General features: G+C 35.5%; 1 protein-coding gene across 3 annotated transcripts in view; it reads right to left on the reverse strand.

The window, feature by feature from the left end:
* Positions 1-15,311, reverse strand: part of LOC142344702 (angiopoietin-1 receptor-like) — a 207,186-nt gene extending 191,875 nt beyond the window's left edge. For 2 of the 3 annotated variants that reach the window (XM_075396569.1, XM_075396571.1), the window contains exons 1-2: positions 13,950-15,311; positions 4,319-4,480 (exon numbers count right to left, since the gene is read on the reverse strand). In XM_075396569.1, the coding sequence (XP_075252684.1) occupies positions 4,319-4,480; positions 13,950-14,022 (235 nt within the window). In that variant the 5' untranslated portion in view covers positions 14,023-15,311. The remainder of the gene's footprint in view (positions 1-4,318; positions 4,481-13,949) is intronic. The other variant, XM_075396570.1, reaches the window with a different exon arrangement.
* Positions 15,312-25,122: the final 9,811 nt, after the last annotated feature.

Here is a 25,122-nt window from a genome sequence, read left to right on the forward strand (position 1 = left end):
TAACGAATAAAAAACAATTCTAAGAAAAAAATTGTTGGACAATTTCTGTTGAACAAACAATTTTAACGAAAATGCCACGTAGATCGCTTCAGACTGCAGCCAAGATAATTAACTTTTGGCCAAGATGTAATAGAACTATTATAAGCAAAAAAATCATTCTTGTCGTGAAATAAGGTTAAATTTGAGAATCTGCTTTAAAATGGCGTTGTCTTCATTGTATTTCTTTGAGGAGCAATTGCTCCGTTTGAAGTAAAAAATGCCACAATTATTACAATAACATTGTAAAATTTGTGAATTATAACTTAGCAATAGTCTAGGTAGGAATGCTACCTTTTTCTTAAACTCATAGAACCTACACAGCTTTTAATGAATTGTTTTGTTTCTATTCCTCAAAAACAAATATTAACTGACTGGGATCAGATGAATTGTTATCAAACTACAGGCGTTGAGAATTTTATATTGAAGAGGATGTGGCCGAAGAGTTTATTATGGTGCCAAAAAATTGACCCCAATTGCTTTAGAACCATTTGGGCGGGAGTCTCACATTTTAACCACTACGCTATATCGTTTTTGACATTACATCACTCTCAATCGCTTTTAGTTTAGCTACTTTTCTCTTCGAATGAGAGCAATTGATATTACTCAAATAAAAAGAAATCAAGCGTGAAAAGATTATTTGATAATTCAAAAAATATTGGAGCCGAGATTTTTAAATAAACAAACGCATTTAGGGCAAATTAAACGATAGAATAGAATAACATGACAAGCAACCTCAAATGCTATATTCAATCAGAGACCTATTGATTTGTTCACGATTTGTCAACATATTCAGAAGGTTACTACGACCAGTACATGAATATCATACGTGAAATGAAATTCAAGCAACTCAAGCTACCTCCACTGTCACCAAATCATTATCGCAACGCGTGTATAACTTATGGAGCCCATTACAATTTTGCATCAGAATCTTAAAGATTAGTTTGCAATGAGCCCAGTTTTCAACTAGTTCAATATTCTGCGCGCAGCAAATATTTTTATCGGCAAACTTGAACAATTAGTTGTTGGGACTAATTGAGTATCTCGTAATGCAAAGGTAATCTACAGCAGTAGATAATGCAGTTCACAAATTTTAACTGACAAATCTTAGTTTCTGATAATTTAAAAAAAAATCCTGACAGATTTGAAATGACTAAACCAATAAACTGCGCAGTGTAAAATTCTCCTTGTCATTGACAAGAGAGTACTCGTTATAGAGACAATTCTGGAACAAAACTGCTAAACGGTCAAGCAAAATGTTTCTAGAAAAAATGACACACGTTTAAAACAAGAGCTAGAAAATTCGAGCAATTAATCACCCGAAAACCAACGACAGCACCTAATTCAATAAAAAAGGGCCAATATCTAAACAGTTCCCATTATCTAACGGATTGATCTTGAATTCTAATTTTGTGAGTTATTTCCCTTTTTCTTATTTTTTTTCAGTTAACGCATGCTTTTAGTAATTTCCACTGTTCTGTGCTTGTTCAACTTCAAATTCAGTAATTTCTACTGTTCTTTGCTTGTTCAGCTTCCAAATCCTGAAATTAAAAGCCAAATTTTTGATCAATGATCGGTAATCTTGAATTAGGCTCTTGGACTTGATCTCAAGATTGCTTCCTTGTAAATAGCAAGCTGAAAGGGCGTATTGCATAAATAGACTAACTCAAACAAAGGAGAATTCATTCGAAATCTATTTAATAGGTTTATCACAGCAAATAGACTAAAAGGAAAAATTGAAAATGTAATCGGGTGGCAGCATCAGAACAGTTAGTGAAAAAGACTCAACCGGTAAAACTTTCAATTCATAGTCCGATATTACCTCAAGTTTTTTCGCTGATAAAGTGACCGTTCATGAAGGCAAAAGAAACAGCATTAAAACCGAAATTTATAGCTGCACTCTTAGGCAAATCTTAGTCTGAAAACTGTCACCGATACAATTTGTTCAACAAAACCGGAGCTATTAGCGTAAGCAAACAATTTTGAGCCTTGCTTTATAGGCTAAAACACTTAATTTATTCGAACGAGAAGTAATCTAATTTTCTTCTTGGGATGCGATGTAGAGGGAACTATGTTGTTCTTCAAAAATCGATCGATTAATTTTAAAATTTGACAGTGATTAAAAATGGTTATTTTCATTCCTCTCGTGGCTGTCCAAGATTTTGCTGCGTTCCCGTACCTTGGTCGCCGTACCTTGAGTTTCATTGCTGTACCATTGAATTTCAATTGTAACCATTACTGTACCAGACAAATAGCAGTATAAATACTTTTGCCAGTCTGCCCAGAGTCGATTAGGAAACATCCCAGTCTGTCCTTCTTCTTCGCAGCCTCATTTACATTATTGGTCAACACTGCACAGAATGTTTCACATCAGACTGTACATACAAAGAACTGACAGACTGTACATAGCAAACTTTGAAAATTTCGAATAACTCGATCTCATGCATGAGTATTTTAAAATGGCGATACCCTCACGAGCTATTCTAGCTTAACTACACCACAACTAACTCGCACATCGACCTCCACCGACCTCCGACGACCTCCACCGACGTCCGCCACCAACCTCCACCGACTTCCGATATATTTCGAAAACATAGAACTTCGAAAATATTTATAGAACTTTGAAAACATTTATAGAACTTCGCAAACAGTTAGTGAAGTCCATTTTGACGCATTTATTTTCCATTTCCGGTGTCTCATTGAGCATGAACATGAGCAAAATTCAATTTTGATCTCGTTTGTTTCGTTTTTATTAAGTGCAAACAAATGCAGTAGTGAACGTTTCTACTAAGTGCAAACAAATGCAGTAGTGAAAATTCAATTGCCTCTTGAGGCGGCAAACAAAAGCAGGTAATTTATACGCGCCTTTATGCGCAGATAATTGTCAGCCGGCAATTAATGCTACTCAGGCAAACGGAAGAATAAAATTAATCATGCGCAGACAGATAAGAGAGGCTGAATATTTTCATGCTCAGAAAAAGTCAGTTTCATGACTCATTGACCTCTAAAAACCAGACTGTAAATTAAAAAGTGGGACATGAACAGAGCAATGGGCCGGACAAAATCCGGTATAGTTTTTGCCCTGAATCAGCAATGAATTGCACTGCTAGAGTGGTCCGGGTTGGCAAATGGATACAACAGAAATTTAATTTTTGAGTTCCTTTTTTTAGTTTCTAATGACTCTGCGCTATCATCTAATTTCAGCTATGTTTCTTAACCAGCAGTTTATGAGCAGTACTATAAAATCATAATGTCTCAAAATCTGCTAAATAGAAGCAACAAAATCTATTACTAGCTATCTCTTTGTTTTCCATTCAATTTTGTATTTTTTCATGAAGGTTGTCCGCTGCAGATTAATAATGCTCTTGTAATTGTCTCAACTGACGAAATTCTTTGCTAAGATAAGTTTTTCTCTATAATTGGGATTTAAAAGACATGACGACATGACGCAGACACATGTTTTTTTACTTCTGATAACGTTGCAACATTCAAAATTTTTTCATACATTGAGGACATTTATTTCTTTGTACAGATTTGGCGTTATTGTAGATATAGCAATGGATGATAAAATATTTTCAGCAATCTTTTATCAATTTTTACTCCCAATCTTAAGGTATCTCTGTTAAATGATTTGGTTAGTTCTAAGAACAAAACTTTTAGTAAAAAATAATTTTTCTCCGTTTTTCAATAGCTCAAAATAGATTTTTTTTTAAACGCGCAGTGTCCATATTTCCCAAGTTGAGTTTCAAAAACAATATTGAGAACGCAAAAAATTTCTGATTGCACGAAAGTCTGGACATAGTTGTTTTTGAACGCACGATAGTCTGTCTGGACATGAACGCACAAATTTTCAAATTTTAAGCGCAAGAATTTTGGTCATATGTGATTTTGGACGCACGAAAGTCTGGAAAGTCTGGACATAGGAACTTTTGAGCTCACGAAGATCGCACAAATATTTTTGAACGCACGAAAATCCGGACATGGGTACGTTCCGTCTGTGACGGTGTGGACATAGACAGATTTTGTCTGCGACGGTCTGGATATATGGACTTTTGATCTGGGACCTCAACCTGGGTGCAGATATGCAGGAATCAATGTTAATTCTATCTGTTTTTACAAATTTACGTCTTTCAACATCGTTTTAATTCATTTTTTTTTACAAATATGTAAATATTTCTGCATCTATTAGTTTCTGCCAAAATTGGAATAGTCTAATATACAATAATCTAATAAATTTGGAAATTTCTAGCTATAATTAATTAGTAGAGTGGGGTTGACTAACCTAGCCCAGTGTCTGGATCCCTTCTGAAGAGTACCTGTTCTACTTCCGCGGGTCTCTCTGTCCCGAAGATGAGTAGACAACTGGGTCTGTTTTTGAGGTATCCGCTGTTTTCTACCTGGTAGATTGGAAATTGGTTGTGAACTATCACATCCGGAACCAGACCTGGAAATGTTTGTTCCCTGTATCTGAGTTGTTACATAACTTTACCCAATGCCAAAATATCGAATTGCATAATACCCAATTGAATCCCATTGATCTGCACATTTAATGGACCAATTAAAAAATAGCAGTCGGCATATTACAATCTATTCTTTTTTTACCTCACACTCAGTTGTTTGTTTCCAGTGGCTGCTGAGACATAGCATTGAAAAGTATAAATTGTAAATGCATTTTAAATCATTTCAAATAGACATATGATTATCCTAATTCGTATTTGAACTCTAGGATGAAATATTGGATACAGTTTTGCTATTTAAGCATTGGACATTTTGTCCAGACGCCGTCTGAAATACGTTGAATGAAAGTACGTATTAACAGTACATTTGCCGCACTTTTTTTAAAAGTAACCATAATTTTTGTTTTGGGTGAAGGAACTATATGCTTAACTGGTTTTTTTTGTGTCCAGTCAACTTTGGCCGATCGATATATTCATAGGAGGGAATTGTGAGTGGTACTATTAGAAATCCCATCAAGTGTAGAATTTGAAATTATTATTGTTTGGATTTCGTTTTTTTTTCGAAGAGATATCGAGGTTTGAACATTCAACATTTGTCGTAATTTTGTTCATGAGAGATTTTGAGAAATTTGTCTACCAAACAAAGTATCACGCAAAAATTTGAAAACAAATACGTGGTTATTATAGAGGCAGAGCGATACCAAGACTATTTTGGTCTTGTTGTGGAATTTCACAATCAAAAAGATTAGGATTTCATTGAGGACATCAAATTTTTAAAAACTTTTGAATTTTTTTAATGTCAATTTCACATGTAATTTTTCATATCAAGTTTAAATTAAGAACAGATGCAATTAGGCTTTTAATGAGGCTTAACGCAGATATTATATGTTCCCAGGGGATAACTCATACTTATTCTGGCTTAGACAGTGTTTTTGAAAGGTTTTTATTCGATTCCTAGTTTTGCCTGAATTAGTCTATTTGTTTGCAGTCTTCTCACCAAATTCCAATAATTAAAGATTCAATTATCATCGCGTCCTAGCGAACTATAGGTGAAACTATTTTTTGTTTTCAGCTTATGATTGACCTAATAGTTATTTTGACTTAGAAAATTGTTCTTACAAAAAAGAGAATTTCTTAAGTTGTAAATAAATTTTTTTTCTCGCTAACTTGTAGCTCAAAATGATGAAAGACTACTCATATCTTCTTTTTCGTGAGCAAAAATTTAATCTGTTTGCTTTTTTATGTTTCAACTAAGTTTTATGACTTTGATGCTCGGGCTTTTGGCATATAAGGATATTTGTTCAAATTTCTAGTACCTTTTTGAATTTGTATCACATTATCTCATTAATGTAATTACTGGTTCTGAAAAACAGTCCAATTAAACATAATTAAAATGTTCAGTGAATAGTTTGTCTTTTTAACTGTCTTTAATTTATTTGTTTTCAGAAAAAAAACAGTTTTTGAGCTTTAGTTTTCTCTTTTTTGTTGTTCTTTTTCTTTTATTTGGGTCTCATTAAGACAGGCCCCAACCACATTCTTGTGAAACAAACATTTTTCTCCATAAATTTTGTTTTAACTGATGTTTTATGTCTTGGAGACTATGTATCTTCCTAAAAGGTTTTAAACTTTTAATAATGATAACCCGTCCAAATGATGTTAAAATGGCCTAAATGAAAATATGACATCTTTTTAGATCATAGCTAATGGTTTTCTTAAATACTTCGTGAAATTTTTATATTGCCTGAAATTGTTGCTTCCTAGTTTTATGACATAGTCTCACCAATGACAAGTCTCATTGTTTTCCTAAGGAGTTATATGTGTAGATATCTAGTACTTTTAGTTAAAATCTGATCCTTGCTATGATTTTGAAATTATTGGTTTTCAAAATTCCCTGTATTTTTAAACCGTACCCTTCTTTACTCTAATTTTTATTGCTACTTAGTCCCATTAAGGACTCTTTCCTTTTGTTTTCTAGTGAAAAACAACTGAAGTTGTGAAATTCTGCTTTTTTTCTGATAATGTTTTGATTTTGTTGTTATATGTTTTTAAATTACGTTTTGAGCTATGGCAGGAACTGAATTTTTGTTTTTGTTTATTTTGTTGTTTTTCTTATATCGTAGTGTCTTTGATGGCAGGCGTCATCTGCGCTCTAATGCGACCTGGCATTCTTGAATTCGTTTGGTCGTTTGAGTTTGTAACAGCTTTTTACTCAAAAACCAAATATCTTTTCTTCGAACATTTTGTAAATATTCGAAAAATACCTATATCTTCTTTATTTGTAGATAAATAAGTCAAATCTGGACGAGCGAACGCACAAAGCTGAGACTCCTCGTTAAATAAATTTGAGAATCGTTCCAGATGCATTGGCTTTGATTGTTAAGGATTTGACTAAAGTTTGGCCAAACGATTGTTGCTATTTTTGCTCGATTTCTCCTAATACCAAGTTTTGTGTTGGCAGAAAACACTCACGTTTTTAACAAAACTTTTATAGAAGCCATTTGCAGTCAGCGTAAAATAAACAGTGCAAAATTTAAGTCTTATGCAAATTGTTATTATGATTACCTAGATCAATTGCATCAAGTTCATAGCAACGTGTCATATCTTTACACTAGAAAAACTCATTATAAGACAGTGTGGGACAATTCTATTTGACTGCATGTGCAGCTTCAAATTCAGAATTTAGCCCGAACAGTAAAATTCAGATTTTAGTTGGAGCACTGAGATACACTTCAGAAATTAAACAAACGGATTTTTCTATATGCTCCCGGAACGGGTTCCAATTCTTGATCAGTACTTTTTCAAGGAAATAGAGGTCTTGAAGTGACAAATCAGAACTCATCATGTCTTCTTTGAAGCCTAAGGTCTTGTGAAGACTTGCCAAGACTTGCAAATCTAAGTCAAGTCTTGGCCAAGACTTGACAAGTTCTGAACATTGCGCAGTTAATAAGCGCAGTAGAGTTTCGCGAAGACGTACTTATAATTTATGCATTCAAAATTATTTAAATTTCAACATATTTCTTACAAGAAGTTTTGTAAATCTGACCAAGCTTTTTCTGACTTGAGCAACCGCCAACTTAAGTGGCTTTATATATTTAACTGGAAACCTTTTTTTTCAATGGGCAGAAAGTAGTTGCCATTTTATGTGATATTGATAAGTTTTTCAAATTCTATCAAGGGAATGTTTGGAAGTGCTCGCTTTTTCTTCTGCTTCCTATTTCATTTTGGAGGGTTTTGATGGCATGGCATCGGTTATGGTGGCTTTTGTCTTTCGACGCGAAACGAACAAATCCAGCAGCAAAAATTATAATAAGACTTGAATCAAGACTTGTCACGTCTTTGCTAAGACTTGTCACGACTTAAAACTTGATTCAAGGCGTGCTACCTCTAAAAAATGACATGATTAACTCTGATGCAGTATTCATCCATGACATGCAACTTAACTGAATCAGTACTGATTAAGATTTGACGTTGAGTTCGGGCTATCAGTTGCGTAATCATTAAAAAGGTGTAAATTCGATAGTTGTAGATAAAAACAACGTAGATCGAGAAACTATTATCATCACATCATACATAGAGAGACTTATTAAACATGCAGTTGTACGTTATTACGCCAAAAACTTGAATAGCCTAACGCATTTTACAGACTTGAGATGATGATTTGGTTAATAATTTTGGTGAATTAAAGTGGGACTTGAAAGTCCCTTTAAAGCCACATCGCACTGAAGTTCATTATAACATTCGTATTGACAAAAAACACTTCCGAGCTTTCAGCTGTCTCCTTTTCTTCTCATCTTGTGTTCTTGTATCTCCGCGCCATATTGATTCAAAAACAAATTTTGGGTTTAAGTTCGAGTTGGCATCTATTATCCAATACCCCAAACTTAAGAAGAATTCTTGAATGGCTGTAAACGATTGTTCGTCAATTGATCTTTTTTCTGTAACTATAAATCATAAATTGCAACAAAATCTTAGTTCAAAATCAACTGACAATTAACTTGGTTAACATGATATTCTCATCAACACAACATATTAGCAGTTCATTTAATCAAGTATCAGCAGTCCGTTTCTTTTCTTCACAACAAGAAATAGGCCTCTTGCAATATGCTTTTGTTCTCCACACTTAGATCAGGCAAGAACAAAAACTAGCTAGAGGTCTTTCTTCTGGATACATAATGTAGTTTTTCGGGTTGATGACATTTTCAAATTGAGCCCATTTGAAGTTGCTCGCACCATATTCAATTTGATTTAAGTTTGATGCCCCCACTCATTGGGTGACAAAAACATCAGAGCGCTAATAATTAGCGTTAAAATTTGTTGCCCCTGCTGATTGGATGACCTATAAAACAGATTTGTGAATCCATGCCAGCAGACATATATTCTACAAGTACGCTGTACACTCAAGTATCGTGATAAATATTTGATAACTTTTATCCGATTACAACTGGAACGTCAACATAATTCTTTAAGGAATAAAAGCTCCATCTTCATAGCGAAACGATCTCCATTTAGATCTAGTTCCTCTTATGCACAGATTTGAAGCCCTTAAGATTGCAAAATTCAATCTCCTTTTGACACAGTTCATGATAATGCTGTAGGGTTTGTCCCACTTAGAAGCGAGTCTGTCCGCCAGTCTTCTCAGAAAAATTTTGCTCTCTCTGGCCATCATGCCGTCAACACTGAAAATTAACGGAGTAAAAGCCATGTGTTTTTCATGGCAAGCCTCGGAGTATTTTCTCCTCTTTTCGTCAGCGCAGCTTTCCAACACATCCTCTGGATTTCTGTTGCTGTAAGATTTAGCCTCAGTGTCTGTGACACGAATATCAAACGAGGCAGTTTCTTGCGGGCTCCAGACACCTCTGTAACGGCTGCTCTCCTATCAAAGTCAAGGAAAACTTTACACCGCCCAGTTCGTTTCAGCGGTTTCAAATCTGTCCGGATATTGTGTTTTTGCAGTTAACTTTTGTGAACTGTATTATCCGCTATACTGTAGATAACCATTGCATTACTTGTTGCTCTATTACTCTTGATAACTAATCGCTCAGCTTTGCTGTATGACAAACTTGTTTCTCTCAGAATAACAAAATAATTCAAACAGAAACAATCAAATTTTTGTTGAGTTCTTGGTTAATAACTCAATTTATAAGCCGAATTTTGGAAATCCCGCTTCGAAAAGTTGTAGCCTTATAACTTGGCTACGATTCTGCAAAGTTTCAACCTGCTACAGTTTCAACTGTAGCAGGTTGAAACTTTTACCCTTTGCAAATCTGATAACAATATTTTTCTAACTTCAGTTTTAGCAAGTCTCTCTATTGGTTTCAATAACACCAATGTTGAACTAGAGTAGGCTTCGTTAAAGTCAGTAATAGAAACTGACTTTATGCTTTGCACAAAGTTTCTCTTACTTAGGAACTTCGTTCCTCAGAAAGAAGGTTTTGAGAATATCAAAGTTAATTCTCTTTTCACAAGTCAAAGTAAAGTTAAAACTGTACAATCACTAATATGATCTACAGAAACAAGACACGATAACAAGTAATTTACCGCTCAAGAAAGTGTGCTTCAATACGCACTGTATGTCAGTTTAATATAACCAAAATTGCAAATTTCAACTGATTTTTGGTAGTTTTTCAAGCTCCTTTTATGCTGCTAGTCACGTGGATTTACATGTCAAATTCAACTGTTGATTGGTTGTAGATAATGATGTCGACAGAATGTGAACAGTTTTCCATAACGTCACTTTTTCAGTGTAAATTTGATGTCATGGGAAATTTGTTAACCATGTAGAAGTTTTGTCGAATATTCTGTATCAATAACAGGTTGACTCGCAATCCAATCGCAAAGAATCTGATGCAATACTGTTAAGTCGTAGTATTGTTTTGCTGGTTGTTGAGGTAGTTCGAGTTTGAGTTATAGTTTGACTTCATGAATGACGATTGTGTACTAATAATAGTTGCTAAATATAAATGCTGAACAAAATGACCAAATCCGTTTGGCTTCGATAGATTGTAGCATTAATTTTCGCTTGTCACACTATTCTAGCTTTAAGGCTTGAATTGACCTTGAAGCGCTATTCAATTTGATTTCTGAGTTGTTAAGCTCAGCCGCAATAACCTCTTATGAGAAGATCGGCTCTTAAAGCTTTCTGATTCTCTGAATGTTCACGAATTACTGGTTCTTTTTGAGTGTAAGTCCATGCAAGGGACGATAAGTCTCCCAATAAATCTCTAATTTCATTACGCCTTTGTGTAATCAGGCCTCCTTTTTTGCAGATTAGGGCATGCTGAACATGGAAAACTTCACCACAACCGTCACATTTCATAGGGAGATTTGTCAGAGGTAAACCGTATCTTAGCGCCATGGAATCCTGGAATTCAATCTTCGACAAAACAAAATTGTCTCTCTCTGACACTTTTGCGGTTAACCAACAAGAGTTTGCCGTTTTTAATTTCCGCTCCATTCTTGTTCTCTCTGATGAGCATGCTTGTTCTAACAAAGCCTTATATGTATTACTCTGCTGGGACTCATTTTCGAGCTGAAAACTTTGTTTGCTGCTCCGAACGTGAGTTTTGTGTGCGTCGACGTCCAATGCCGTTCCATTCACAATAGAATCCGAAATCAGTGAAGATGTTTTCTCGGACATTTCAAACTGTTCACTCGCTTTGACCACTGGGTCAGGAATAACTAATCCTCCATTCTTAGCAGATAAACTGAACAGTCTACGTTGGGGATTACTCACATTATAAATGTTAGTTACGGTTGATATGAACTGGTTTTTTATTGTTTTTTATCTTCTAGTGGTTTCAAAAAATGCATCGCAACCTGGGACAACTCTTATGAGAAAATTCCATTCGGCCTGGACTGATTTAGTGAACACCGAGAAAGTCTCATGAGGGCAGAAATTGGCTGCAGCGCTCAAAAGTTGAATCTTAGCCTGCCAATTTTTTTATTTTTTAATGAACAAATTCTTTCGTGGTAGTTTTATCGCCAAGGAAGCCTCCAATATAACGTTTTCCAGTTACAATTTTCAATCCGGTTTGCTCAAAGCAACTCTTGGCTTCATCAACATGGTATGGTTGAACAATAAGGAAGCTCTTTTGGCTCAGGGTAGTATCCATACTTTGGCCCCTCATCAACTACTTGTTGGAGCCACTGTTTTAAGTCATCGAACTTTGCGCAAGCTGCGGCATCATCTGCATAAAAAAATTGTTAATGTTTCGTCGGGTTGTGCAATTTTTGTATTAAAGGCAAGGGAGCAACACCATAAAACAGCATTGAAAGAGGATCGCCTTGAGTTGTCCCTTTTTCGCAGTGGATAAAACGTCAAAATTGCTCAGCACAAGTTTAGAGCTTTCCTGGTAACTATTGTACAGAAAAGTGTAAGCTCTGGACCAAAGGGTTCTAGCGTTTAGAAGTGCGGAACTTCTGTTTATAGAATTGAATGCATTTTTTGCATCAAGCAGCAACAGACCAAGACCATTGGAGGACTTTTTCTCTAACAACTCTCGAAGTCCATGAATCGATACCTCAATTCCACATGACACTCCACCCGCAAGTTTTTCTGATCCAAACGCATACGCCAGGTCATCACCAGTTAAATCAGCTACTGCTTTACCGAGTATTCTTTGCAAAGTTTCACCAATGCCGGTTGGTCTGACTCCTGGCTGTTTATCTAATGCAATAAGTCGACATGAGAACAAGGCTTTGATTTTACGTCACGAAATGAATTCGTTTGCGATCAAACTACCTAGCTGAAAAACTAAATCTCTCAATCTGGAGCTTTCGAGGCCAAACCTAATTAACGCATCAAACCAGTGGTTGGTGTCTGATCCAGAGGGTCCCGAACTACCGAAAACTACTAATATGAAAACCAACTTATGCATTACAACTAAAAAACCAGTGAAGCCTTCTCGAGAACTTTCCTGAATAAATTTAAAAATGAGTGGAAGAAACTATTATCCCAGAACTGGATTTTCAATATTAATAAGATGACAATATGTTTGAAATCAATTCCAGACTTTCAAAACCGTCGAGTCGAAAGACCCAAAATTCCATAATATATTTTGTAAAATTCAAAAGAAACTTGAAATTTGAAAATGAGTATTTAGCAGCGATTTAGGTTTTTAGTAATCACCGATTAAACAGAAAAGTTCAAGGTAATTCTTTTAGATTTGAAATCAATTGTATTGTTAAACTTGATTTGCGGAATGCCTTATCAAGTACGTAAAGTATTAACGATTTTAGTACCAATCTATTGTTAGCCAATTGAAGCAGCTTTGATAATCAAGAATGGTGTTTTGAAAGTGCTGTTTCAATCAACCCGGGTTGAGACCGAATAGTTAACTTGTGAGACCTTGCAAGTTTCTTGCAAAAGATGGTTAATTTGCAAGGATTTGCAAGTTTCTTGCAAAAGGTGGTTAACTTGTAAGAAATTGTAAGTCAAATGGTTAACTCGTAAATTTCTTGCGAGTTCGTTCCTGTCAAGTTCAGCTCTCATTGGTTCGTTCAATGTAACTTTCTGTCATTTAACGTAGAAAGGGCGTGGTAGTTTGTTGCTCAGACTATACAAGATAAATCACTTTCGGCAAACTTAATAGTGGTTTTATCATTAAAACACGCTGTTTCATTCATTTTAATGGCGTAACTGCTTAGTACACCATTAAGTAGCTTATTACATTCAATTTGATAAGTTTTTGACGCTTGTTTACGTTTGAAACCGAACATGCCAAACGTTTTTCTGTTTATTCTGCTAGACTAATCTGATTTTAAAACCCATTTGATAAAAGTTCATGTACTTCTCTTAACGATAACGAATCTCTCTATTAAATTAAAAAAACAACGATACCGAATCTTGCCTATGTTTAAAAAGACGATGCCGAATCTTTTTTATGTTAAAAACCAAACAAAAACGATGATGCCGACTAAAAAATGGCAGGAACTTTTGTCATTTTTGCTAGAAAAAAAAAGAACAATACCAACGATTTCTAATGTTTAGAAAGCGAATTTTTCTGACCAGGTTTATGCAATTATTGTTTTCAAAATTTTAATTTAAACTTCTTTCATTAAAAACTGCTTTCACGTGCGTGTGTGTGTGTGTGTGTGCGTGCGTGCGTGTGTGTGTGCGTGTGTGTGTATGGGTGTGTGTTTGTGTGTGTTTGTGTGTGTGTGTGTGTGTGTGGGTGTGTGTGTGTGTGTCTGTCTGGGTGTGTGTGTGTGTGTCTGGGTGTGTGTGTGTGTGTGTGTATGTGTGTGTGTGTGTGCGTGTGTGTGTGTGTGTGTGTGTGTGTGTGTGTGTGTGTGTGTGTGTGTGTGTGTGTGTCTGTGTGGCAATCATAAAATCAAATCACATCTCATTATAAAATCTGATCTTCCATCCCTGTAATTTGGCCCAATTTCCGCATAATCACAAAATGAGGGCATTGTTTGAAACATTTCAGGTCAGGAAAGGGCGTGAAAACTTACCCGCAACCGAGGTGATGGCGTGAACAAAAGCACATGTCAGAACTAAAAAACAGCCGTGCATCCTCTTATTCATTATTTACAACCAACACTCAATTTCGATTTTCAATGATTTCGTCATTGTTCATGGCTTTGAATTTATGTGCTGAAATATAAGTTGCTATATCATCCTTTTTGTAGTAAACAATAAGTGTGTATTTTTCATAAATGGTCAAAAGTAAGAAATAATAACAAAGAATAATGTAGCTAAATGACTCAAAAATTGTGGAAAATGTGTTGGTGAGAAAATGGGCGTTCACAAAAATGAAACGGAAATGTTTTCAATAGTAGATTAGGCGTAAGAAAACGGAATAATTCTCTGTTTTTCATCAAAATTGAATCAGCCTTTTCAAAATGCATCACTCAGTAGCCTTTTAAATGCCACGCGTTTCGCGTAAATAGGGGCATTTATGTTTTTAGTGAAGAAATTTGTTCAATTTTTGTAGCTCAGAGGCAATCTAGGCTGTAAATTTTGCATTGAAGAGCGATTTGAATTGACTTTCAGGAAAGCCTCGTTAAAATTTTTACAGTCAATTATTGAAGCGCTCTGACATGTTATTATCTCCAAGGTAAAAGCGGCGAAACTCGAGTCGAGATAAAATTGGGAAAAAAATAATGAAAATGTTGCAAACGAAAATTGACTGCTAGTGTCTTTGCGCTTCAACGAATTATTGTGCCTCAAAGTAAGGATTTATGAAAGATTTAAAAGGGAATAATTCAGTGTGTAATGAAAAAGGACTTTTATTTTTTGTCTATTATTGATACTTGTTGTCTTTTAAGGTAGCGTCAATTCGTCTAAGGACTTTGCTGTCAATACCAGGCTTAAATTTGATCAACAATTTCAATCATAATAAAATAAACAATAGTTAATTCTTTATAAATTCTGACGATACCTATTGTACTTTTCAAGATGCGGCTGTGTGCAATTACAATGGCTTTTAAAAAGGGAATGAATGGCAGCAAGGAAGCTGGAAATGGTTGGAATAAAAGGAGGAACGAAGTTAAATGAAATAAAGGGTCGATTAAATAAAACAAATGGGTAAAAAATTAGATTTAAACAAAGCAGCAGCACCAGTCTGATTTTGTTGAGCTCATCTCGTATTATTTAACTGCTCAGTGTTTTTTAAATCGCACTGGTAAAATATTGTTTTATATTGTGTATTTTGTGTTTGTAAGTCCGCGCAATATAAATTAAAAGCTTCATTTATGCTCACATCGCAAGAGTACCTTTTAGTTGGTGCTTGTTACCGCCAATGAAAAAGCAGCCACAAGGCTGTTTGGAGGCTTTTGCTATCCTTTCCCATCGTAAATTGGGGGAAGACGCTCTACTACAGGCAGAAATGTTATCCCGATGGAAAGAGAAAAAGACAGAAAACGAAGATTGAAAATGGTAGCAAAATAGTGTGTGCGTGTGCGAGAGAGAGAAAGAGAGAAATTAAGAGGAAAGCAGCGAGCCATAAGAGGGAAGAGAAAGATATATATCTTTCTCTCTCTCTCTATTTAGAGAGAAAGAAAGGGATGAAGAGAAGGAATTGCGGAATTCGCTTCACCTGATGCCAATACATAATAAACAAGGAATTAAAAATTAAACAAACAAAATAGAGAAACACAAGTAAACATCCAAAACAACTCTACCCCATCCATACTTTGCTTTTCTTTGCGTTTTGTTTCTTTTTCATTTCGCCCTTTTCAAGTGATAACATATACGAGTATTCATTTCAATTCGGTTCATTTTCCAAATACATACCTACTTTGTACGCACTGGAAAGATGGTGCTACACTACAGGTCCAAACACGTCCGTTATGAAACAGTTTTCAACAATCAAAATTAAATAGACCAGATTTTGACGTTTTAACTGGAAATCTAAAGCAGCAACTACCCGTAGTCGAGAACAAAAGTTAATCTTGCAAGATTTTGCAAGAATCTTGCGAAAAAGTAAACCCTGCAAGAACTTGCAAGACGGAGTTAATCTAGCAAGAACTTGCAAGACGGAGTTAATCTAGCAAGAACTTGCAAGACGGAGTTAATCTAGCACGAACTTGCAAGACGGAGTTAATCTAGCAAGATCTTACAAGACGGAGTTAATCATGCAAGATCTTATAAGACGGAGTTAATCTTGCAAGATCTCGCGAGGCGGAGTTAAACTTGCAAGATCTTGCAAGACTGTGTTTATCTTGCAAGGATGTTGCAAGATTATTTTTTTGGCACGAAAAACTTCATCTAGTAATTTGAAATTGCAATGGAAAGAACAAAATCAAGTGATAAAGAACTCATCGTTGATGCCATTTCTATTCAGAAAAAAAAGGCTACTAAATTTTTCTTGTGTTGTTGCTACAAATAATTGATGATGATTTATATTGGAATCCAGTCTGCTGAAAGCTCATTGTGTAATGATCAGCAATACGGAGTAAAATGTGCTCTGAAGACCAATGAAACTATTTGAAAAATAACCTCTAAATTAGGAAACTACTAAGAAACTGTTTTAAAAAATTTTACTAAAATAATTTACGAAAAATAATACTCAATTTTTTCCCATTTTCTCAGAAAACTGATGCCCGGAACACCTATATAGACAGTCTTAAAGAGCACATATATCGTTCTTATTAAAGCAGCTCTCTAGTGATCACTAATGGGAACAAAAGTCAGTTTTATGCAAACAACATTTGAACACAGACTGAAATTTTCTTTCTGAAAAACAATTATTAAAAGATGCTAATTCCAAAACGGGTTTAAGGCAGTCAAAAAACAAATTTCTAAATTCAAGCGTTTTATGCAGGTATGTTATGGTTTATTTTGAAGTTTGAACACATATAATGGTCCCTGAAAACGGAAATCATAGTTGATGAAACAACAACAGTGCCTGAAAAAGCCCTTCCCGGCGCTTTAAATTGTTCCCAACAACGAGTACGGTCAGTTGGCTTCATTAGGCACAAATTTAACAACTGCACAAACTTTTTATCTTTCTCTTGCAACTTGAAAGAGACATTTTTTCTTCAAATTAAAGAAGCCGACTAAATTGATTGAGCACCTTTGTCCAAACATTAAAAATCATAATCATTCAGCACCCAACTTTTCAGGACATTTCGGTGGATAACAAAGTGATGCCAGGAACCGTATAAATGACAAAAATGAAAGCGCGAACTGCAGGAAAAAAGATGTGCGATTCTTGGTAATAGTACTATGATCTTAAATGATTTCTTGGTAATCATACAAGGATCATATATGATTGTTTTGGTTTGGTACTAGGATCGTACTACGAAATCAAGTATGGACAGTATGATACCATATATGATACTTGTATGAAATCAAGGAAACTTCAACCTGGGAATTATTAAATATCAGCCGACTTCTTATATGGATTCAGCAGTCTTCGTGACCTTTGTCGTGTGTCTCTTTGAGTTGATTTTTTCGAGCAGGAGATTGAGATTGAATTCTGTTTGAATGGTCAATTCACGGTGCCTTTACAACTTAAACGGCTCACCAAAATAGTTGTGCCAAGTTGAACATGATACTTTCATAGAATCATAGAACAATTAAGCTTCAGCAAAAGCAATTCATGATGGAACAAAACTAAAATTGACTTCTTGGCGAATAATTTGAACATAATTTGAATGATTTTTTCAACTTGGAACAGCAAAGGCGAAACAGAAAACACTACCTGACTACCTGATCAAGTTGTTCGTAAGTCGTGTACAAAATACTTTTCAATCTTCGGACCTTTCAAGCATCAATTCTGACTCAATGAAAACAGCCTCTTCACTAGCAATTCGAGTGAACATTAATCTCGAAAAAATACAAAATGAGATTTATTGTTGAGCTTAAGTACTAAGCCATAGTGCAAATTATGATTGTCTTAATGGTAGTTGATGATCATTTTAAAGTTTTTCATTAACAGTATGTAAGAAAATAAGAGTGTTCTATATAGTTTATACATTAAACAATGCAAACGTCTCATTTGTCTGGTTATAATGTAATAACACAGAAATCTAATAACGTACACTTTTCGTGCCGTTTGATTTTTAGCTGAATGAGATATTTTAGAACACACATCTCTTTGAAAAATGGTTATCAAGTGACACCTATACATTTGTTCTACAACTCTCTAACACATAAAAATTGATCGACTTTCACCGGTGAAAAAAGACATTCAGTCAAAATATTAAAGTTACTCTTTACATTCGATAAAATTTTATCGCCGCCTCGTTATATGCGTTTATACTTTTAATAATCATGTATTCAGTTTAGTAGAAAAACGCAAAACGATGCCAGAAACTTCCAATAAGGTCAACTTCGACCTTGCAAAACTCGCCGAATCTGTTGAAAACTCCGAGAAAGAGCTCGGCGTTTACAAACAAGTCGTGATTCGTACCACAAATGACGACTCGCTCACAAATAGCCGAACAGCGCTGCAGTCACGTGACACTGGTCTTGGGGAGAGTATTTACCCGAGCACAGCACAGTCTCGTCTTAGTCTGTCGACGGATGGGGCTGAGTCGAGGACCAAGTCACCAAGAAGACAAAGTGCGTACAGTGTGTCTAGTCGGGATTTGTCGGATATCTCAAAGCGACAGGTAAGATTGTCCAGTTTTCCAACTACCCTTGATCATATCCTCTTAGTCCAAATTGACCTGTGATCACACCGCTCTTTCAACTGACCTCTGATTTGATAATGCACACTTGAAGCTGACACGTGTTAGCTGTGCGCAATGAGCCAATGCGTGACCTGATACAAGAAGGTACCAAAGTCTGATTAGTGGACTGGGAATTTCATTTGGATTCGAAGTTGATGTTCTTTCGTTTCGTCATTAACATTTCTCTCCTTTTTGTGGCGCCAGCAGTACGCTTCTTCCAGCTATTGTGGCACGAATGAGCTCCTGAATTGAAAATAAAAAGTTTAAAATAAAATATTTAGGACTTTTTTGAAGACTGAAATTTCTGCTTAGTTTCTAAACTTTTCAACTAACTCCTTTGTTACCCATCTCTTTATTGAATATTAGTAAATCGGAAAATTCTAATCAGTTCAAATCAGATTGTAATTTGGACGCATTTTGAAATTGCAAGTCACACAATCGGGTTTTCAAGGTTGCAGCATAATCATCATGACCGACCTGATTTTGCATTTTAATACTTGGTTTTTGACTACGAACTCATTGAGTGAGACTAGCTATTGAAATTAATTTTTATTGCCTTTTGTTTCATTGGTGACCAGGTTTAGACCCAAAACTCCTCTTTTTAGCGATTTTTTCAACACAATAAGGGATGTCATGGGGCTCTAGCAAGTATCATGATTGCATTTTCTCGAATGACGATTGGAAAAACTGACTGGGTTAGTTTGCTAAGGGTGATTAGACCATCGTAAACAATAATTCTGTTGTCAGCAATAAAATTCATTTCTTCAGCGTCTTTTTTCAATGTCTCTGAGAAATCCCCGAGCACTTCAACATCAAGTGGAACAAAAAGAATGCCTCTTTCTGAACAATCGCTTTCCTGTGACTCACACTTCCACTTTTCGGCTCGTCATCACAAACTACGGAGCTAAGCATGATTATTGCTATCAAAATCGGGCGCTTAACCAGATAAACTTACAAGTAGCGTCAGCTGGAGCCATGATAATTCACTAAGACCGGTACCAGAATTTTTTGAGAATCTCCCGTTGCTTATTGTCAAAATTCTTTGAGGTTTTTAAGCAATTTCTGTGGAAGTGCCGAAACGAAGCGAGCACGACATTTTTGGTGCCCGTAGACTATGTCGGAGGATTCCTAAAGAGCTATGGGAGTGGTCAATGTGTTCAAGTTAATCCAAGACATTAAAAAAACTTTGTTAATCACTTTCATGGGATCTCTTTCACTATATTCTGAGCTCCCAGTGGCTGCTACTAGTATCATTGTGAGCGTGCTTTTTTTATTCTTTCTTCGACGCACATTAAATTTACTGGTAATCCGAGTTTTGGATAGGAAAATATGTATACGTTTTGGGGCTCAGCCGCATAATAGTTTTCAATAATAAGTTCCAACAAGTTGTTCATCAGCACCTGCGATGAACCCGTCATCAAGATACCATGTATGTTAATGCGGATTGGATACGCCTCGTGAATCTTTTCTACAATTTGTAACAGTGTCAGCAAAACAGCAGAGGAGCTAATGGGACGTCTTGCTGAAAGCCTCAATTGCTAATTTCAATAAATTTGTCTTAGAACAGTGCACTGTGATGTGATAAGCAGAAAATGGTGAATGCAAATTAACCCCTCAAACATTAACTAACCGATTTCTGAAAATCGATCTGAAAATCGATCTGAAATCGATCTGCCTAAAGCCTGACTTTCATGATGGTTTAAAAATTGTTTCATGCTTAGTGAATAATTACTTTTGATGAGGGTCGCTGCAAACACTACATCGAGATGTAGTTTTTCAAAGAGCTACCTCAGCTCTGTTGGCTTTCGTTTTCAAGCCTTTTGCAATTAGCTTCCTCAAAACACCTCCAACTGGAATGAGCGGATGCCTTCGTTTTTTTTTCAACAAAACGCTTATCGAAGCACTGCCAATCGGTTGAGAAAAAGACTCAGGGAAACCTCATGTTCAGCCTGTATTCACTAACTTAGAAAGATTTGGGTTTGATCGGGAGAACTTTTAAGATTTTATTTATTTAGATTAAGACTTTTATTTTTGTGTACTTCAGCTATGCTTTCTGTTGAATGTGAGTATTTCAAAGCTCGTGAGTTGCTTCACCAACTCGAAGTAGGTTGCCAATTTTTTTTTTCGTGCAAAGATATGAACAGTTTGGACAATAAACTTTGGACACTTAATGCTTTGGAACGTTACTTTTAATATTATAATTAATTATTCGTTCTGCCATTTCCGTGACGCAACTTCTTCCACCGTCCCCCAAAGTATCCTTTGATCCACCAACTTTACTCTATCCAAGTCTTTTTAGCGTCTGTGTGCCTTACCACCTCTGTTGTCGATTCTTTGAATACATGTTGGAAGAGCAAATTTTTTTCTCCAGTTTATTTCTGCTCCTGGATGATCAGAGGCCTTTATTTGATGTTTTGTATCTGTTGGTATGTTAGGCCATAATGTCTATTTTTACTGGACCATATTGAACAGTGAGAACTCTTGTGATGAAGGATTTACGGAAGCAGCAAAAAACAAAGCAGAAAAGTGATATTGCCATCGATGCAAGAGTCGAATTCAGGCCCCCATCCTACGTAATTCATACTTGTTTCACCACCACTTTTTTCTAGCACTTGGGTCTTGAGCAGTTTATCAGCACTATCCGGTAAATACAGAAAACACCATTATGAAATAAATAATCTGATTTCTTTATTCATGTGTGCAAACTGATCTGCGAGTCCAGTAGTGTCATTGGAAATAACTTTGCTCTCAGTGAAAGCTGAAAGTGATGTTCATCTTCACGAGTGTCAACGTGCTGTTGTATTTTGACTAATACCTGGAGGGAAATTTTTCGTTTCGTAATATGCGGTTTCTGTCGTAGTGGATTAAAATCCGACCTGTTCGTTATATCGCGCAGATATAACGTTCTTCACTGTTAAGAACCATCTCCCCATCCAACTCATTTTAGTAATATAAAAGACCTTCACTAAATTGAAAACTTGGTGCTCAAAAATTGTCACATTTTAACAACACCTGCTAGCACGTGCAAAAACAAGTACCAATATTTCACGGTACCTTTTTGTCTGCTGAAATCCGTTCGAAATTTTTCCCCGGGTCATTCAACGCAAAAATATGCAAAATAAACGGTGAATGCGGAACAATTTTTAAGATAAGCGGTGAATGCGGTGAAATTACATAAATCAGGCGGTGAATGCGGTGAAAAACTATTTTCCAAATTATGTGAGATAAGCGGTGAATTCGGTGAAATTACATAGATTCACCGCTTAGAAAAAAGTGTCAAAAAGATTAGCGGGTAATTTTAGGCGTGTAAAGCGATGTAAGATAAGGGGTAATGGGGAGTAAAGGAGTAATTTCACCGCTAATAATTGCATGTCTTAAAACAATTCAACGCGCATGTTTCACAGGAAGTAGAGTGAATTTGATCTAAGTTCAAAACAAATATGCTAGATTTTAATGAGAGCTGGCGCTGGAAGTGGCTGACATGCAGGAAGTGAGAGGTTCGTGTAAGGCCGGTAATTTGTAGTATGCGGTGAAATTACATATTTTAGCGGTGAAATGTGGTGAATTTTTGTAAGTTCATCGCTAGCGGCGAAATTACATAACTTTATGTTCGAAATTTGCGGTAAAAAAAAACGACTTTTCACCGCTTATCCTACATATTTTCCCGATTTTTCCTCGACCCGGGTCGAAGGCAGATATTGATGTGCACGTTTCTAGTTGAAACTGTTAACTGATAATAAGTCACTAAGTCAAATTAAATTACTTTTTTACGAACGACATGGAAAACATTAATAGATGACAGTTTCCACAATCAGCTGTTTCTCATATACCTACATATCGGATTATCACCTACCAACTGAAATGCATTACATTGTGTTTTGTTCAGGCCAATGCCTTCTCTAAATTCTCAGATGGCATGAAGAAGATGAGATTCTTTGTGCGAGCATACCAGGCAATCAAGAGTTCAAACCAGGCCAAGAAGCAGGGACGACTCGATTTGGGTAAATTTTGGGATCTATTTTGTACCCCGTGTCTTTTATTATCATTACTTACAAATTATGTCATTAGATAGCACATTAGTGTGTAAAAAACAACACGTGCACCTGGGGGCGAAAAGTTATATGTCCACTAAGCTGGTGGGGGGATAGGCAGATTAGATCCAAATTATGAACAAATCATGCGAAGTATTTCACCGCATTTCACCGCATTTTGCATGCAAATTTGGATAAGTTTTATTAGTCCGAACTGATATTTGAAGAGTATATAGGAGCCATTTTTGTGAATATAATCTTTGGTGCTGAAGAACCATTAATTATTGCCTCGGTAGCAACATAGTAAATCAGCACTGAATTAAAATATTTCTGTTGATATTTTCTGCATTTTTACTATTGCCCCATGAACCGATATTGTCATTTTTAACTAAGGCTAGAAAAAAATCAAAGAAAAGCTTTCCAATGTCTGTAAAACTTCTAAGAAATATTCTTTTTCAATTGTTCGATATTTTATTCAACACTTATGCATTTAAAATAATGCCAGGAGTTTTTATTTTCTGGGCACTGCAAAACCAACTCGAGTAAAGCCCTCGCTGGCAATATGATGTCATTTGTCATCAAGTTTTTTTTCTATATTTGCCCATTTTCAAAGCTAAGAAGAACAACTTTTGTTTGTGGTTGGGTTATAAGATGGTCGACAGGGCAAAAACAACGAGCTGTCAAAATCTCCTAATAATTTCTGCCTTTTTTTCAGCTTCCCGCCAAATTACCAACAGGTCAGTTTTTTAAAGAATGGAAAAACGCTTCGCAAATATTTTTAGAGCAAAATTTATGACGTTCCATAAAATTGTATCGAAGAATGTGGAAACAGATAAATTTTGCATGTTCAGCACTCAAAAATTAGTTAAAATCATTTGTTTTGAAAAGGGGAGCCAGTTACGTACATTTCCAATAATATTAATATACTTAGAGGGGCATTATTAAGGTTAATTTTATTTGTATCGGTAGAAATTGTTATATTAGTGCTGTATAAGTATCTGTTAAAGAGAAATTCAGGTTGAAATTTCTTTGATTTCATATAAGGACAATATATGATTTCACACTGTCCATACTTGACTTTTTAGTGCGAACCTAGTATGAAACAAACAAAATCGAATATGATTCTTGTATGATTACGAAGAAATCGCATGTGATCCTAGTATGATTAACAAGGACCATACATTTTTTTCCTTCAATTTTCATTTTCATTTGTTCAGTATGGCATCACTGATTTTTTTCCCGGAAGCACTTTCACGAGTTGATTTTTATTTGATTTCATACAAGTATCATACAAGATTTCATGCTGTCCTTATTTGATTTCTTAGGACGATCTTAGTATGAAACCAAAGAAATCAGACATGATCCTTGTTTGATTACCAAGAAACCATATTTGATCCGAGTATGATTACCCAAAATCATACAATTATATTTCATAAACGTTTTGACATTTGTTTTTATTTTGGTAAGGCATCACTTATGTGAGTCAGCTGCATCATTTTATAATCCGCCAGCAGTACCGTATCAAATTTGCAGAGCTGGGCACTACATTTAAGAGTAGCCAAAACCGATAACTAAACTTTTGATATTCTGTGAAGCCAGTTTATACCTATAAAAAACCATTTATAATAGATATCAAAAAAACTTGCAAATAAACGCAAATTCGTTTTCTGAATATGTTTTAAATGCGAAATTTTTCTTTTAGCGTACTGAATCAAATGTGGATTGAACAGGCGATTAAAAAAAATTAAATGCCCTCTGTCTACACTATACGGGAATTTATGGAACCAGTCCTCGTTTTAATTGTCATATACGACCTCTTGTGACTTCAAATAAAATTTGCGAACTTCAATAGAAAATAAAAATTAGACAGCTTTCAGCTTTCGAATTTTTGTATATGATCGCTGAATGATTTTTAGGAAGGCATATATGATCCTCGTATGACAAAAAAGCAATCACTTGAATCATATATGACGTAGTATGATTACTAAGAATCATATATTACCTGGTACGCAGTCAAAAGACGTTGCATGATCGTTGACCCGGCTGTGATCCACCAAAAGACCTTGCGATGCAATTTATAATGTGAGGTTTGTGTTAAGTGAAAGAGTAGATCAACATAGGTCAACTTATATGACTTACGTTAAGATGCTTCCATGATATTGCTTGTAGGAACAATAAAAGATATGGGGAGTAACTCAACTGAAACCTCTCGGTTGAAGGAATGCTTAACAACATATAAATTGGAAACATTAGAAAACTAATAGAAAGACTTGCATCTATGAATAAAATTTAGTACCGTTCTATATCCCCGGAGAAACTATATATGCGTTAAAATCACAAGAACTAGGCAACATTGGCATTAAAGATAAATGGTCTCATATGAATTTAAAATTTCAAGATTTTTATTGATGTCTCCAGAAAGTTCCGTTTGACAGAAATCTATCGTAGAACTGACTTACTAACAAACACAGTTC

This window comes from Convolutriloba macropyga, chromosome 8, assembly GCF_964194025.1.
Source record: "Convolutriloba macropyga chromosome 8, txConMacr16.3, whole genome shotgun sequence".
Classification (NCBI taxonomy): domain Eukaryota; kingdom Metazoa; phylum Xenacoelomorpha; order Acoela; family Convolutidae; genus Convolutriloba; species Convolutriloba macropyga.